The following is an 18,470-nucleotide window of genomic DNA, read 5'->3' as shown; positions in this document are numbered from 1 at the left end:
CCCACCCTCAAAATCCTAGATTTGGGAAAATACATCTGTGGATTTTCTCAAATACTTCTACAGGCATGACCATTTGGTCTAGAAAGCTATTCAGTCCTTGAAGAATCTAATGCCTCAGATGGGAATGAATCCTTATGTTTAGAGTTCTCTAACCCTTTATATGGCAAGAATATGGTTAGGAACACAGTTGCCTTGCAATAAGATTGCCCTTCAAGAATGTCTGTCTCTGGTTTTGGTATTAATCTGACAGACCCTATTTGGGATAATCTCTGGTCTTTCTGAGGAGAACTAGCTTTAGTGCAGCCCAAGTGGAAGCTTTTCAAAGTCCTATTCCTTGTGCAGTGTGATAGTTCTGGCAATTTAACTCGTGTCATAAATCTTTTCCTTATAGTCTTTGGCCATAGGAGAAGAGATTGTGAATTAAGTGCATTGTTTAGACATAAGATGCTTCTGTCTGATGACAGTGTGTTTTGAGTTAACATAAACCCAATCCCTAGACTTTTGACTGAGAGTAAAGATAATAAACCTAAATGTTCCTGTTATGATTATCATTCACTCTTGGAGAGCTACATCAAGAGGGGATTATCCCTTATTAAGCATTAGCTGGCTTGGGGACTTTGCTTATCCAGAGATCTTTTGAGGGGATCTATTGATATTTACTGTGGAACATTGAAACCTTGTTTAACCAGAGATCTTTGAAGGTACCTTTATTTTTCCACCATGGAATGTTGAAATCTCATGTAGTGGGGAATATCACTAGTTGGCTTGACCTGGGTTTTACACTAGTTTACATTATATGAGTAAGTTGGTCCTTACTTCAGTCATCCTCGGAAATCTTTCATTAGAGGAAATAAAAAGAAGGGTCATTGGCATTCATCTACCTCCTTCATCAGACATTACCTTACCTCATCTGTCTATCTGTCTTTCTATATCTCAGATGCCCATTCCTTATGGGAACTTCCATAAGGGTGTGGCCATGCTGAAAGAGTCTCCATAACTGATGAATTCCATTGCTGCATCTTAGCCTGTATGCCCCATCCTTAACAGGCCACTAGTAGAGGGCAACTCTAGTGCAGTGATTTCTACCTAATGTTCCTGCCAAATGTTTCAGCCTACTACTTCTACCGAATGCTCCTGTCCAGTGTTCCCACCCACTACTTTTATCTATTCCTTTTACTATTTTGCCAAAAGGCAGGGCTAAAGCATGGTGCTCACCACAGGAAAAGATGGAGTTATGAAGAATGAGCTGCATGAGTTAAATGTTATCAAGTTTTGTGTGACAAGGAGAGACTGTATGTTTGTGGGAAGAATTCCAAAAGTCCATGTGTAGGTGAGGCAGAAAGAAAAGACAGTTACCTGGGTCAGTGTAGTGCATATTAAGAACCATTAAAGTGCTGGCTCACTACTCACTATTCTTTTTAGCATTTCCCTTTTCCCTTTGAAGTGGTGTCCCTTGATGATTTTTTCTTGGCTTTCTTATCCTTTCCTGCCTTTCAGCTTATCAAAAATCTTTCCCTTAACCAACTGCCTCTCCTCTTTAGTTGATGCTTGCAATTTACAAAAGAATAAACTGCTGGTGAATGGGACTGAGTGACCAGTGATATCATCTCGGTAGCATTTTTTGATTGGCTGAAGGAAGGCCTGAAACAAGCAAGCTGCCACTGCCATTATTGATTATCTTATGAGATATCTCAGAGCATCCCTCATTCTTACAGGATCCCTCCTCTGAGAGAAAAGATTTTTCTGTTTTTCAGACAAACATTTTGGGCTTTCATCCATGTTGGCCAGTATAGTATATGGTTTAGATGAATTACAGGTCTGTTTGAAAGCTTGTGGCCCCATATTGTTCATGAAAATAGATAAGAATTATCATGAAAGATGGTACGCACAAAGAAATTTTGTTTCTTGGAATATAATTATTCTGATTGGTTATGCTATTATTTCCCTTTTTATTCTTTTTAGAGTTGCCGCGTCCCAGGGCCATTCACTGAAAGGCTTGGTGCATCATCATTTACCTTATTTAGCAACACAGTGGGTTCAACACAACCATGATATTACTGCCTTTCCTGCTATTCTTCTGGAGGCCACAAGTCAGGAAACTTTCCTTCATGAAAACAAGAATATTCTGCTTCCTGTCTTGTACGAGTGTGACCAAAGTCCTGCCATTGATATATTGGCCCAGAGTTGTGGTAAAGAAGTTTCTGAGCTCCTGCGTGAAAATTTCCCAACTCTTATGGCCCATATTTTCCCATATGTTGCAGCTGAGCCCAATGAGTTGATGGTCAGCCAGTTACAAAATATGAGGGTATGTTTACATTTCATGTACACTTAAAATGATGTGATGATTTGTCCTCTTCCTCCTCCTCATCCAAATTGCCTGGCCTTCTTTTGTCAGATAGCATTTCAAATATATGTCTGGCTCATTACTTCTTTTTTTTCAATTTTAATTTTTAAAGCAGGTGATTGACCATGTACTTAGGGTGGAAAGTGCCAAAATTGGGAGCATGTTAATGCTGAGCCTATCAGAGGCAGGAGCCAAATAGTATTTTGGTAACAAGCTTCTGACAGTCTCGGCCAATGAGGATCAAGCTGGCAAGTATTGTGCCAAGCATTTTTGTTTACTCACATAATATTCTGTGTATTTGTTTTATATTTTTGTTACCAATTTTTTTGTCCTTGTGTGGAGAAAGAGCATCAGGAGTCAGTGTAAGTGCAACTAATATTGTTATTTTTAAGATATTATTTACATATTTATTAGGATAAGGTATGTACATCACAACATGTCCATTTGGTAATTGTTATTGTTATGCATGCTACTTGGACACAGAATTGGTTCTCCTTTATCATTGCTTTAATTTGTAACAAAATGCCTTCAAAGTAAGACCAAATTCTTCAGGATCTGTCAGCTTTCATTAATATTATGGTTATTTACTTTCTTAAAAACATTGACGTTCATTTTAAGGAAATTTAAGTTTGGCACTTCAGTCTGTGTTGTTTTTACTGCACAATTCTTACAGTTTAGTATTCTTATGCAAAACTTAGCATTGAAAATAAAAGATAAAGGAATTTTTTTTCTTTTTGAATTCTCATAATTTTGTCATATGCTTTTCAGTAATCATATATTTCAGAGTTATGTACAGTGAAATTGGTTTGAAGTTATAATGATATTTGTCTCAATGAAATACTTTGCATTGATGTTCTGTAATTTGATGAATAGGTTATGGTACAAACAGGCATACTGTGGTGTGAAATATGATTTTTTTATTTGGCTCCCATCATGTCTGTTACCAATAAAATAGTCAGTTTATTACTTACTATTTCCCTCCTCTACAGTCTGTCCCACATGCATGAGATATATTTCCTCAGAATATATGGGTCAGGACCTTCCAGGTCTCAAAGATTTCTGGTGAAGAGGCACCAACCTTCATTCAATCTCAGTGAACAACCCTAGTGTTATCACAGCCTCTCACTCATTCTGTAACCACCCTTAGCCAATCGGCAGCCACCATCAGGCTTACATCACCACCCTACTTACTTCCCTCCTATTTGAGCTCACAGTTTTTTGGGATTAACATGCTGGCAAGATTTGCTGCTGTCCGGTCAGCTTTTGTGTACCTCATATATCATTGTCCATTGTATTTACCTTTTTTATTTATTTATTTGTTATACTTAATCGTTATTTCCCGCATCAGTGAGGTAGTGCTAGAAAACAGACAAAGAACTTTTATAGTATGAGAATGGTGGATGAATTGAATAAGATGACTAAGAACATGGCTGATGCAAGCATAACACATAAGTTAAAGAAATTTTGTGATAAGTAGAGAATGTTCAAGAGATGGGGCTTCATGAGTTTTAAAGTTCCCTGTACAGTAAAAATATGTATTTACAAGTAGCTGATTACAGCATGTTATAAGAGTGCTCTTCAAGAACCCTATCTTTGTGATTTGGTATTATTTTGTCTGACTTTACTTGGAATACATTTCACCCATCATTCTTTATGAAGATCTTGACTGGTTGATTCTACTCTAGTGCTCAGGTGTAAGTTTCAGAAGTCTTGAACATTTTACAATTTAACAGTTTTTCTGGCAATTAACTTCTGAGCATCTTCATGCGAAATCTCTTTTCTGTATAGACTTGAGGTCAGGGGGAAGTTAAGGAATTCCCTGCTGGGTCCAGAGACAAGGATCTTACCTTTGATGAAAACATAGGGTACTATAAACTCAGACACCAGATTTTTTACGAAAAATGAAATTAATTTTAGAATGTTTTCCACTTTTGCAAGACTTCATTAAGAAAACTGTATGCCTTATGCCCAGTGAAATCCAATAGAGACCTTTGGACTTCACAAGAGATTACCATGGGTACTGTTTGTTTTTGCACCCTGAAACTATCAGTCTAATCTCGGCCAAAAATATCTCCATTTGGATTAAGAAACATGTTATTGTGTCAACCTTGGCTTTATGCTAGAGCACATTATAAGAAAAAGGAGGGCTCTATGTTAGGCGCACTTTTTTTTCCTTCTGTTTGATAATGCCGCAGTTTAGAAGTTTGTCCATCCTTATGGCTCTTAAGGATTTCTCCTTTGGAAGAGTGAGATTCCAGTATGCTTCCAACTTACCACTGAAGGTATTTGCTCTTGGGTTTAGTCCAACCTAAAAAATTTCCTGGAAACCCTCCTTCATGTGGGTTTTTTGTTATGCTCGTGAGTTTAGCAGTGGTAGAGAGTATTTTTGCCCAGCATTTTCCTCCTCCTCCTCCTCCCAAAATATACTTTCTCTATACCTTCTATGGCTGCAATTTGTGAGCTTTGATAGGCTGGAAGTGAGTAGATCAGTGTTGTCAGCCTTTTGGTGGTCAATGATTGGCTTAGGGCAGGCCTGGAATGATTAAATGTCAGTGATCATGCTAGGGTTGTATACAAAGGTAAGATGAAAGCTGGTGCCTCCCCATTGGAAATCATGAGGGTTGGTAGGTCCTGACCCATATATTTCAAGTGTATACATCTCATTTCTGTGGGACACAGCCTTAGATAGAAAAGTTTTTCCAATTTTTTTTCTTTCTTTTTTTACAGGTGCAAGCTGCTAAGAGGCACTATAAGTCACTTGAGAGAAGCTTTGGAAATGATGTCTTTAGTAGATTGATAGATGAGCATATAGGTGATATGATGCTGTCCCTGGTGAAGCTTGTGCATGACCCCTATGCCATGGTAGAGGAAGAAGTTATTGTGGAGCCAAATCCCCCTCACTTTTCTTCAGCGGTGATACAGAATACTTTGAAATTCTTAGGAAAAATGTTTGGAGAGGTTAGTAGCCTTCCATTTATCCTGTGTTATATGTGTAAATATACTTAAGATTTATTCACATTGACTTTAAGTTCCAAGATTTTAAACTTTTTAACGAATAATTCTTCTTCAGACTTATCTTGTACTAAGCTGCCCATTTCCTCTAGAAATAAGAATCTTAATTTTACTGTCATTTCCTTTCAACAACCACCTCATGTGTCCTTAATCACATTATTCAACATTTCTGTGAAACTCCTTTTCTGACTCTTCTGATGTAACAGCTTGATTTGCACATGATAACAGTGATGGCTTCCATTCTTCCTAATTGTTTAGCAAGTCATGACAGTAACACCACTTCCCTTTCATTTTAAGGAATCTCCTGCCTCAAAAACAGTAAGTATTCATGATGACATTTTAGGACTCATTGCATCACTCAGTACATTTCCATATTTATTTCAAACGACCTGTGCATTGTGTTGTACCTATGAGTGGTTCACTGATTGTTTTATCATGAATCAGTCACACTTGCACCATATACTTTGTTACCTATGCTAAGAATGGATATTCCTCTATTTAGTCTTTATTTAGCTATCTTTTCCTTTTATCCACCTCATGACATGTTTTTGTTTTAGTCTGAGGATATACCCCGAGTAGTGTATTAGAATATGTGATTTAAAGTGCCATAGTCACACTTGATGCATATGACACTCAAAAAAGGTAACTGTACTGTTTTTTGAGGTAGTCTGAACATTTTGCTTTAAACAATACCATGATCACCAGTGAAGTCATACCCACCCAGCTCAATCAGCATTGATTTCTTGCTGGCCAACATTATTCTGTACAACCTAGTCTCACAGAAGCTAGTGAATATGGTTAAACATAATGATTCGCTGATGATACAGCGCTGGTGGCTGATTCATGTGAGAAACTGCAGAAGCTGGTGACTGAGTTTGGTAAAGTGTGTGGAAGAAGAAAGTTGAGAGTAAATGTGAATAAGAGCAAGGTTATTAGGTACAGTAGGGGTGAGGGTCAAGTCAATTGGGAGGTGAGTTTGAATGGAGAAAAACTGGAGGAAGTGAAGTGTTTTAGATATCTGGGAGTGGATCTGTCAGCGGATGGAACCATGGAAGCGGAAGTGGATCATAGGGTGGGGGAGGGGGCGAAAATTTTGGGAGCCTTGAAAAATGTGTGGAAGTCGAGAACATTATCTCGGAAAGCAAAAATGGGTATGTTTGAGGGAATAGTGGTTCCAACAATGCTGTATGGTTGCGAGGCGTGGGCTATGGATAGAGATGTGCGCAGGAGGATGGATGTGCTGGAAATGAGATGTTTGAGGACAATGTGTGGTGTGAGGTGGTTTGATCGAGTAAGTAACGTAAGGGTAAGAGAGATGTGTGGAAATAAAAAGAGCGTGGTCGAGAGAGCAGAAGAGGGTGTTTTGAAATGGTTTGGGCACATGGAGAGAATGAGTGAGGAGAGATTGACCAAGAGGATATATGTGTCGGAGGTGGAGGGAACGAGGAGAAGAGGGAGACCAAATTGGAGGTGGAAAGATGGAGTGAAAAAGATTTTGTGTGATCGGGGCCTGAACATGCAGGAGGGTGAAAGGAGGGCAAGAAATAGAGTGAATTGGAGTCATGTGGTATACAGGGGTTGACGTGCTGTCAGTGGATTGAAGCAAGGCATGTGAAGCGTCTGGGGTAAACCATGGAAAGCTGTGTAGGTATGTATATTTGCGTGTCTGGACGTGTGTATGTACATGTGTATGGGGGGGGGGGGGGTTGGGCCATTTCTTTCGTCTGTTTCCTTGCGCTACCTCGCAAACGCGGGAGACAGCGACAAAGTATAAAAAAAAAAAAAAAATAATGAGGAATAAAATTTGCCAGCCCTAATTAGCTTATGGTTTATGGATATTGAGGAGACATTATATTGTGCATGCCACAGAGTGGTTGAAGGAGCAAAGACCATGGGTGCATTGAGGAGTATGTGGAAACAGGCCATTGTCTGCCAGGGCAAAGATGGGTATGTTTGATGGTATAGCATTCCCAATGGTTTTGTATGGATGTAAAGTATGGGCCTTAGATCAGAAAGATACCAGGGAATATCTGGTTTAGAGTGAAGGTTATACACAAGTATTCATGGGCGAGTCAAAAAGGTGGCAAAAGGGTAATATTGGTGTACGTACCTGCTGATAGGCATGCAAAAGAAAGACTTGGTTGTGAATGTGTTGAGAGTGGCAGCTGGCAGCTTATTTGATCAGAACTTGGTAAGTGCAAAATTGAATACTTGCATAAGCTTTAAGAAAAGAGGAAATGATGTGAGGGAGGAGATTCATCAGAGAAGCTTTAAGAAAAGAGGAAATGATGTGAGGGAGGAGATTCATCAGAGAGCTGACGATATATGTCCCTCTTTTTAAACAAAGTATTCCCAGTCACTGGAGCTTTTTCAGCACACAACTGTACTAGCTGTTCACCATTTCCATTTACAGTACTGAATAATCCATTTTCCCCACTTCAGCTGCCACATTACTCACTTATGCATTCATAACACCCATTACTATAACCTGATCTCTCTCATCAAAACAACTTATGCTTTCCCTAACTTAGCTCCTCCTAAAACATTTGTCTCTCTCTAAGTCCTCTCTTCTTTAGTTGCATAGGCATTGATAATCATCCACCTCCGGTAAGACACTTAAATTTTTACCAGCATCATTCTGCTCACTTCCTTACATGCTTTCATTGTCGCACTCATTCCTGATTTTGCCCCAAGGCATTCCCAAACCATTCATCACCCTCACTCTTGAGCTTTCTTTTGCTCCAAGCTAGAAGATTTAGGTTTTTTTCTCAAATATACAACCTACCTCTCAATTTTTCTTATCATCTTGGTTACATCCACACTTATTTGAATACCCTTGCCTGGGCCTTTGAGGTGGATGAGCTGTATTCTCTTGCTTCGTTCTTCAGTTTCAACATTTTGACATTAAGATACAAGAAAGAAACAGTTTCCAAAGACCAAACACACACACACACACACACACACACACACACACACACACACATGTGAGTGATGCAGCTTTTCTTCATTTGTTATTGGTGCTAAGTTGTAAGTGTGGAAATTGGCAAGTGGACTTAGCAGTGAATGGAGCCATGGAAGCAAAAGTGAGTCACAGGGTTGAGGAGGGGGCAAACATTCTGGGAGCAATGACAAATGTGTGGAAAGAGAGAATGTTATCTTGGAGAGCAAAAATGGGTATGTTTGAAGGAATAGTTGTTCCAGCAGTATTATATGGTTGTTAGGCATGTTGAAATGGCTTGAACATATGGAGAAAATGAGTAAAGAGCGGCTAACAAAGAGAACATATGTGTCAGAGGTGAAGGGAACAGGGAGAAGTGGGAGACCAAATTGGAGGTGGAAAGAGAGTGGAAAAGATTTTGTGATCAGGACCTGAACATATAGGAGAGTGAGAGGTGTGCAAGGAATATAACGAATTGGAACGATGCGGTATAGCATGGGCTATAGCTAGTCTTGTGCAGAGTAGGGTGGATGTGTTGGATATGAAATATTTGAGGACAGTATGTGGTGTGAGATGGTTTGATCGAGTAAGTAACGAAAGGGTAAGAAGAGTGTGGTAATGAAAAGAGTGTGGTTGAGAGAGCAGAAGAGGGTGTGTTAAAATGGTTTAGACATATGGAGAGAATGAGTGAAGAAAGATTGACAAAGAGGATATGTGTCAGAGATTGAGGGAACAAGAAGTGGGAGACCAAATTGTAAGTGGAAGGATTGAATGGAAAAGATTTCAGCGATTGGGGCCTGAACATACTGGAGGGTAAGAGGCGTGCAAGGAATAGTGAAATGCAACGATGTGGTATACTAGGGTCGACATGCTGTCCATGGACTGAACCAGGGCGTGTGAAGTGTCTGGGGTAAACCATGGAAAGGTGTGTGGGACCTAGATGTGGATAGGGGAGCTGTGGTTTCAGTGCATTACACATGGGAACTAGAGACTGAGTGTGAACGAATGTGGCCTTTTGTGTCTTATTTCCTGGCACTACCTCACTTAAGCAGGGGGTAGCAATGATGTTTCTTGTGGGGAGAGGTAGTGCCAGGAATGGATGAAGGCAAGCAAGTATGAATATATACATTTGTATATATGCATATGTATGTGTTTTTATGTATATGTTGATAAGTATATGTATGTATATGTGCTTGTATGGGCATTGTGTCAATATGTGTATATTAGTGGTTGGGCCACTCTTTTTCTGTTTCCTGGCACTACCATGCTGATGTGGGGTACAGCAATTAAGTATAATGATAAAAAAGAATGACCAGTTTTTATGGTATAAGATACCTGGTGTTACTTAGGAAATCTCTAAAGGCTCCCATTGCCTAAAGCTGCTATAACTTTGAGTTTCAAGGAATTGCAGACTCCTTTAGAGTGAGAAGTTCTTTGATGAGGCTGTATTTCCAGTGATAGAGCCTTACCAAAGGTGACTTTTCTCCTGCAGGGTAACACCATGCAGGAGACCTCCAGTAACACCATTAAAGTATTTATATCCATTTTTATATATTTATTTATTTTATTATACTTTGCCGCTGTCTCCCGCGTTAGCAAGGTAGCGCAAGGTAACAGACGAAAGAATGGCCTGACCCACCCACATACACATGTATATACATAAACGCCCACACACGCACATATACATACCCATACATTTCAACATACACATACATATACATACACAGACATATATATATTTACACATGCACACTTTTATACGTGCTACCCTCATCCATTCCCACCACCACCCTGCCACACATGAAATTACATCCCCCGCGTGCGTGCGAGGTAATGCTAGGAAAGGACAACAAAGGCCACATTCGTCCACACGCAGACTCTAGCTGTCATGTGTAATGCACCAAAACCACAGCTCCCTTTCCACATCCAGGCCCCACAAACTTTCCATGGTTTACCCCAGATGCTTCACATTCCTTGGTTCAATGCATTGACAACACGTTGACCCCGGTATACCACATCATTCCAATTCACTGTATTCCTTGCACGCCTTTCACCCTCCTGCATGTTCAGGCCCCTATCACTCAAAATCTTTTTCACTCCATCCTTTCACCTCCAATTTGGTCTCCCACTTCTCGTTCCCTCCACCTGTAATACATATATCCACTTTGTCAGTCTTAATCTCACTCATTCTCTCCATGAGACCAAATCATTTCAATGCACCCTCTTTTGCTCTCTCAACCACACTCTTTTTATTACCACACACCTCTCTTACCCTTTCATTACTTACTTGATCAAACCACCTTACATCACATATTGTCCTCAAACATCTCATTTCCAACATATCCACTCTCCTCCGCACAACTCTATCTTTCGCCCATGCCTCACAGCCATATAACATTGTTGGAACCACTATTCCTTCAAACATCCCCATTTTTGCTTTCCGAGATAACGTTCTCACCTTCCACACATTCTTCAACACTCCCAGAACCTTCACCCCCTCCCCCACCCAGTGACTCACTTCCGCTTCCATAGTTCCATCCGCTGCCAAATCCACTCCCAGATATCTAAAACACTTCACTTCCACCAGTTTTTCTCCATTCAAACTTACCTCCCAATTTACTTGTCCCTCAACCCTACTGAACCTAATAACCTTGCGTTTATTCACATTTACTCTTAACTTTCTTCTTTCACATCTTTTACCAAACTCAGTCACCAGCTTCTGCAGTTTCTCACCTAAATCAGCCACCAGCACTCTATCATCAGTGAACAACCACTGACTCACTTCCCTAGCTCTCTCATCCACAACAGACTGCATACTTGCCCCTCTCTCCAAAACTCTTGCATTCACCTCCCTAACAACCCCATCCATAAACAGATTACACAACCATGGAGACATCACGCACCCCTGCCGCAAACTGACATTCACTGAGAACCAATCACTTTCCTCTCTTCCTACACGTACACGTGCCTTACATCCTCGATAAAAACTTTTCACTGCTTCTATACAGAAAAGTTGAAGGTACAAGGAGTAAAGCCATAGTATAGATGAGATACATTGCTGCTATGAGCAAATTGATTTTGTCAGTTAATATTTCATATAAGGATGCCAGGAGAATGATTTGAGATCAGATGCATTTGAAGTGTTTCTTGTATATAGTGGTGTGAAGGAACTGTATTTTCACCTAACAAATGGAACTAATGGTGAACAATTTTGAAAGATATTTAAGTGTTGGAGTTCATGTTTCACTTTCATGTATTCGAAATATGTGTTAGATGTGTATTGAGTGATTTTAGAGGCTGAATTTGCATGATTCACCTCTTAGAATAAGAAGTTAAGTTATTGATGACATACGATATTGTTGAAGTCCTGGCATTTTGGAGAGTGCATACATTAGCCTTAAAGTTAGTACGTTCAATTTAACTGATGCATATTTCTTGTCAAAGTTTGATTTTTAACACTTATGTCATTAGAACTTGTAGGTGATATTTTACAAGTTTTATGAGCATGTAGGCATGTTACTGATATTTTATGTATACCAATTTCTTTATTTTTCTGAAGTTAGTCTAGAGGCCATAGTAACAGATTAAGAATTTTTATGTATAATTGGACCATGTAGACAGTGAAAGGTCATAACACACTGCTTGAGCATCAATCTGCATATAGGAAAATAGGATTGAAAATGAGAAAACAAAGTAATGGTTTTATTTTCTAACCTAGGAGATCTCCCTGGTAACTGTTCTTGCATCAAGAAGAATCGAACTACATAAGGTGTTCCTAGGTATTCTAGAATACCAAGGAAAAAGCTGTACCCCACACAGTGCTCGACTTGCGCTGTCATCTGTAGCTGTTGTCATTGATTTAGTATTACCCCTTATAAAAAAGCTGAAAAATGTGTCAGTTTACATCATCCGAAGCTTAGTTCATATTCTCACCTGCTACACCTCTTTACTTCAAGATTTAGCTCCATATCTAGCAGGTAAGTGTTATAATTTATTTATTTTATCTAAATTATTAATGTCACATCATGCAGTTGATAGTGATACCGAATTTTCCCAGAACACTTTGTATGCTAACTATTTTCAAGATGCATTAACATTACTGAAAATATGTACAGAACTTTGTGTGTTGATATGGTCATAAGTAAGTAAAGGTATTACCTGCAAGAAACTCGCAATCTACCTGTGGTCCATATGCTTTTACATATGTTCAGTAGAGTGGCTTAAGCAGAACTGTCTTCATTCACCATGACTTTGGTAGATTTCTTTTGATTTCATATATTGAAACATCTCTTATTGTCTCATACATATAACACCACCTTCTGTCCTTTCAGCTGTTTGAATTTTTTTTGTCTCTTCCTTCTCATCTCTCATACATACATTTAGTCATTCCCCTGGTTTGTGATCTCTCTATTTCCATATCCAACTTGATTCTGTATCCTGCATTTTGTTAACCGCTGAGTAACCCGTCGTTCTTATTCCCACTTGTAGTGTTGTATTTTATTGTTGCTTGAGTAATGTCCTGGCTCTGTGATGCAATTGAGGTCATCTTCACTAGAGAGACCTTTCATGTTTTGGTTTGCAGAACATGATGGGAAGTCATTTAGGATGAGATTTAAGGCTGGGGAAAGAACTGCTGCTTTGGGATGCTATTGTAGAGCTTAAGGATTTCAGTAATGAACACTTTTGTGAATGATTGTAGGATTGCAACCAACTTTTAATTTGACTAAACATTTTTAAGGGTGTGAGGCATGTGTACAAGTAGGAAAAGAGGAGACTGTATGATTCGAAGTGAAGGTTGGTCTGCAGCAGTAGTGGCTGATGTCACCATGGTTGTTAATTTGTTTATGGATTGGATGGTAAGGGAGGTAAATGCAAGTCTTGGTGAGAGGGGTGAGTATGCAGTTTGTAGGGGATGATATGGCCTGGGAAGTTAATCAGTTGTTGTTTGCTAATAATGCAGCTCCTCCTCTTCTCTGTTGTTAGATGGAGCCAGCTTCCAGTATTTTCTCAAAGTTATGGCTGTCTCTTATTAAATGGATCAGTCCTCCTATTCCTTTGGTTCTCTTTTCCTTCTTGCTGTAATGTATCCCTTTGAACAAAATTGGTGTGATTTAATCTCATAGGTAGATTATCATCTACTCTGCAACTGCAACAATATCAGATACATTTTCCCTGATTCAGTCTTTGAATTCCAGCTCTTTACCCTTTACTTCTGGTCCATCTGCATTTGTGTACATCATTTTTAGATAGTTTCCACTACATAACATTTCTGATCTCTCTGCAGTAGTGATGCAAGTGGTATGACCTCTTACTTCATATGACATAGCCTATTTTTGTATTCTGAATTCATTCTCTGCTCTTACCTTTCTCCAGTACTGATCTATCTCTTCTGGTCAGTAACTAACTTTTTCACCTTGATTTTAAGTTTCTTAGCCTGCCAAAGTTCCTCCTGGCTAGAGACTGCATATTGTTTGTAAACATGCATTTAAGTCTTGATTACAGCCACTAATTTATTCCTTTCTTTTATCCCAGAAACTATGTTCAACATTTCTGTAAATTTTAGTAATTGTTTGATTGGCATTGATTCTTTCTCTTTGCCTTTTACTTTTTGTCTAAATTGTAATATTCTTCCAGTCCAAAAATCATCAGTGGCTTACATCTCTCAACTCCCTTTCAATTTTAGTGCCATTTACATTACTGCTAAATCCTTTTGTATTGATTCATCAACCTTCATCCTTTGGCTTTTTCTAAAATCTAAGTGAATCATAAATTTCTGATGATGGTATATAGTTAGCTCAAGAGAAAAAAAATGTGAAATGCAATATGGGCCATTTCAATGATGTGTGGAGGAGGAGGTTGCTTAAGTTGCTAGTTTTTGTAAGCAATGGGAGATCAGAGTGTAAGATCAGATTTTGTGATGAAGAACAAAAAATTTATTAAAAGTTGAATTTTGGGGTGTTTTGTATGCAAAGGGAGATCGGAGTGTAAGATCAGATTTTGTGATTAACAAAAAAAGTTATGTAAAAGTTGAATTTTTAGGGGGTTTGTGTTAAAAAAAGAATAGCATTAGGAAAACTGCAGTTGAAATTAGTCTTACTACTTGCTTGGAAGAAAACTTAGAAGCAAACTGAAAGCTCTGAGGAATGGGAAAATATTCATCCTGAAGGAGTACGTGTTCCAGTACTGATATTTGGAGTCTGGATACATCAAAAAGAAGATCACTAGAGATGGATGGATAACTTAAGTAGTGTAACTGAAATGAGGTGGATAAATGAAATGAAAAATATAAGATGGATAGATATGCAGTGTGAAGAGATAATGAGAAAGGCACATTCCTTCGGGAATGTATGGAAAGTGGTAGGTTTGCATAGGATATGCATAATAGTACAGGAAGTAGAGGTAGACACTGGAAAGGATGAATAATGCAGTGAGACAGTGGTTTTGGAACAAAACTGGTAAAGGGATTCTTGGAAATTTGGTGCACTAGAAGTATTTTGTGTATGGAGATATGAATAGAGGTGTTGATCTCGCTTACTGAATGGATGTAGCATATGAAGTAAAAATACGAAAAGCACTTAACATGTTTGGAAATTTCACTTGTAACACATTAGACATGGGCTGTGGATGTGCTTGTGTGATTAATTTTGGAGGCTTCATATACCTGATCTCCCCATGGAACTAGGAGTTAGATAATTTTGATAAAAGAAATTTAGAATATTGTACAGTCACATTATTTTATGCACACTTAGAATACTCTCATCATCTTGAAATGCAATAATGAGGAGGTATTCTTGATTTTGTGTTTAACTTTTCAGATCATTGCAATCAGCTTTTACACCAGGTGTGTAGTGCTGCCTTGGAAAATTGCCATGATTCATTGATACCAGTTATTCCTTTTCTGTTTGCACGGTAAGTGGATTAATTTTTTAGTATGTTATAAAGTAAGTGAGGACAAGAATTTGTACACAAATTTTGTAAGAACTGAATACTCTTTTATGGGTTTATTCTCCCTCAACAGTTTGTTACCACTAACAAAGACATCAATGTCTGTTAAGGAGTCGACATTAAGAGTCATACGCTTAGTTTTAACAACACGCCATCCAGATGTTCAGCTTGCTGCTGCTGCTTTACCACCACTTCCTGATGATGAGTAAGTATAGATTCTTTTGGGATTACCTATTTGTACTGTACATGGAGTGTGTTTCTTGCTTATGAGATCCCATCTTTTGAACACTCTTCTGTCATACAGCTGCTTGAATTTACGTATGCATTCTACATTTAATCATGCCCTCAGTCAATCTGTTTCATTGTCTTCCTTACACTTAGAAATTGTTTCCTTACAACATTATTTAGAATATTTATTTACTTATACTTAATTGCTGTTTCCCATTTCAGCGAGGTAGCGCCAGGAAACAGACGAAAAATGGCCTATCCACTCACACGCACACACACACTCACACACACACACACACACACACAGGTGTTTGCTTTAAAGAATGTATGTTAGAAATACTTAGAAAAGCAAATGGATTTCTATGTAGCATTTATGGACCTGGAAAATGCATTTGATAGAGATACTCTGTAGGAGGTATTTAGAATATATGATGTGGGAGGCAAGTTGGTAGAAGCAGTGAAAAGTTTTTATCGAGGATGTAAGGCATGTGTACGTGTCGGAAGAGAGGAAAGTGATTGGTTCTCATTGAATATTGGTTTGCGGCAGGGGTGCGTGATGTCTCCATGGTTGTTTAATTTGTTTATGGATGGGGCTGTTAGGGAGGTGAATGCAAGAGTTTTCAAAAGCAGGGCAAGTATGCAGTCTGTTGTGGATGAGAAAGCTTAGGAAGGGAGTCAGTTGTTCGCTGATAATACAGCGCTGGTGGCCAATTCAAGTGAGAAACTATTGAAGCTGGTGACTGAGTTTGGTACAGTGTGTGAAGGAAGAAAGCTGAGAGAAAATATGAATAAGAGCAAGGTTATTAGGTACAGTAGAGTTAAGGGACAAGTTAATTGGGAGGTAAGTTTGAATGATGAAAAGCTGGAGGAAGTGAAGTGTTTTAGATATCTGGGAGTGGATTTGGCAGCGGATGGAACCATGGAAACGGAAGTGAATCATAGGGTGGGGGAGGGGGCAAAAGTTCTGGGAGCATTGAAGAATCTGGAAGTCGAGAACGTAATCTTGGAAAGCAAAAATGGGTATGTTTGAAGGAATAATAGTTCCAACAGTGGTATATGGTTGCAATGCGTGGGCTATAGATAGAGTTGTGCAGAGGAGGGTGGATGTGCTGGAAATGAGATGTTTGAGGACAATATGTGGTGTGAGGTGGTTTGATCGAGTAAGTAATGATAGGGTAAGAGAGATGTGTGGTAATAAAAAGAATGTGGTAGAGAGAGCAGAAGAGGGTGTTTTGAAATGGTTTGGTCACATGGAGAGAATAAGTGAGGAAAGATTGACCAAGAGGATATATGTGTCAGAGGTGGAGGGAACGAGGAGAAGTGGGAGACCAAATTGGAGGTGGAAAGATGGAGTGAAAAAGATTTTGAGTGATCGGGGCCTGAACATGCAGGAGGGTGAAAGGGGTGCAAGGAATAGAGTGCTTTGGAACGATGTGGTATACTGGGATCGACGTGCTGTCAATTGATTGAACCAGGGCATGTGAAGCGTCTGGGGTAAACCATGGAAAGTTGTGTGGGGCCTGCATGTGGAAAGGGAGCTATGGTTTTGGTGCATTATTACATGACAGCTAGAGACTGAGTGTGAGCAAATGTGGCCTTTGTTGTCTTTTCGTAGCGCTACCTCGCTCACATGAGGGGGGAGGGGGTTGTTATTTCATGTGTGGCGAGGTGGCGATGGGAATGAATAAAGGCAGACAGTATGAATTATGTACATGTGTATATATGTATATGTCTGTGTGTGTATATATATGTATACGTTGAGATGTATAGTATGTATATTTGCGTGTGGACGTGTATGTATAATGTGTATGTGGGTGGGTTGGGCCATTCTTTCGTCTGTTTCCTTGCGCTACCTCGCTAATGCAGGAGACAGCGACAAAGCAAAATAGATAAATAAATAAATGATAAAGAATTGGTGATCATACATACTGCAGTAAATCCAGGAACCTTCTTCTTACTAGTTTTAATTTCTTTAATATACTCTGTTTATAATTTAATGATTTTGGTTGCCTTTAGGTGCTACAGATTGATGTTTACATAAGATACAAATGTAGAAATGTGTGTGTGTGTGTATGTATTTCTTCTTTTGTGAACAGAGAGCATAAGAACCTAACTACCCTACGTGAACTTCACGAGCAGTTAATGGCATCTTGTGTGGGTCACTTGACCCTTCGTGATGAAGTTGAAAATTTTCTTTCTCTGCCTGTGGAACAGATGGAATCACACTCAGTCTTACATATGCTGAAACAGGTACGTTGAGTGCACAAGACATTATATTTATCTTATTGAATATATTACTTTTACGTTTTACTTTAATACATATAGTTATATGAGAAATGATCATTCTCTTTTTAGGCATTTTCTGATGTTCAGAAACTGATGAAAATTAAATGCAAATACTGCACCATGTTACATGATTTGCTCATGTCCACTCTCTACCTGTCTTGTATATTGCACCAAAACTAGAACCTTCCTATGCACAGCCAAGTCTGCAGCCTTCTGTAGCTTCCCTCATTCACCGTAATGATGGTGATGATGGTAATTATAATAGTAATGATAATTTTCTCACACTTGTTCGTTGTTTTCTCCATTAACAAGGTAGCACCAAGAACAGACAAGAACAGCTTTATTTTCTCATAGCTATTCACTAGCTGTCATGTATAATGCATTGTAATTAGGGCTTCCTATTACAGACCTTTCTGTGTTTTCTCTTTACCACTTCATATATCCTAATTCATGCTAATGACAGCACAATACCTCTTAACACTAAATTGCTCCAGTTCTCACTATCTCATGCATGTTCAGGCCCCAGTTACTCAGAGCCTGTTTCCTCTATCCTTCCATGTACTTCCCAGTCTTCTTCACCTACCCATTTCTTTCTCCACCTTTAACATGTTTAGCTTCACTCATCCTCTCTATATGTCCAAACTATTTCAGCACTCCTAATTCAGGTTTATTTCATGCTTTGCTTAATGCTCCACCCCTTTTTTACATTTAATTTGT

General features: G+C 38.9%; 1 protein-coding gene across 1 annotated transcript in view; it reads left to right on the top strand.

Annotated features, from left to right (window-relative positions):
- Positions 1 to 18,470, top strand: part of tefu (Serine/threonine-protein kinase tefu) — a 307,455-nt gene that overhangs the window by 140,396 nt on the left and 148,589 nt on the right. Inside the window, exons 27-32 of the mRNA XM_071688722.1 lie at positions 1,963 to 2,305; positions 5,072 to 5,302; positions 12,013 to 12,271; positions 15,110 to 15,203; positions 15,313 to 15,444; positions 17,564 to 17,717. Of these exons, the coding sequence (XP_071544823.1) occupies positions 1,963 to 2,305; positions 5,072 to 5,302; positions 12,013 to 12,271; positions 15,110 to 15,203; positions 15,313 to 15,444; positions 17,564 to 17,717 (1,213 nt within the window). The remainder of the gene's footprint in view (positions 1 to 1,962; positions 2,306 to 5,071; positions 5,303 to 12,012; positions 12,272 to 15,109; positions 15,204 to 15,312; positions 15,445 to 17,563; positions 17,718 to 18,470) is intronic.

The sequence above is a fragment of the Panulirus ornatus genome, chromosome 3 (assembly GCF_036320965.1).
Source record: "Panulirus ornatus isolate Po-2019 chromosome 3, ASM3632096v1, whole genome shotgun sequence".
Taxonomy (NCBI): domain Eukaryota; kingdom Metazoa; phylum Arthropoda; class Malacostraca; order Decapoda; family Palinuridae; genus Panulirus; species Panulirus ornatus.
This window is presented reverse-complemented; position numbering and strand designations above follow the sequence as displayed.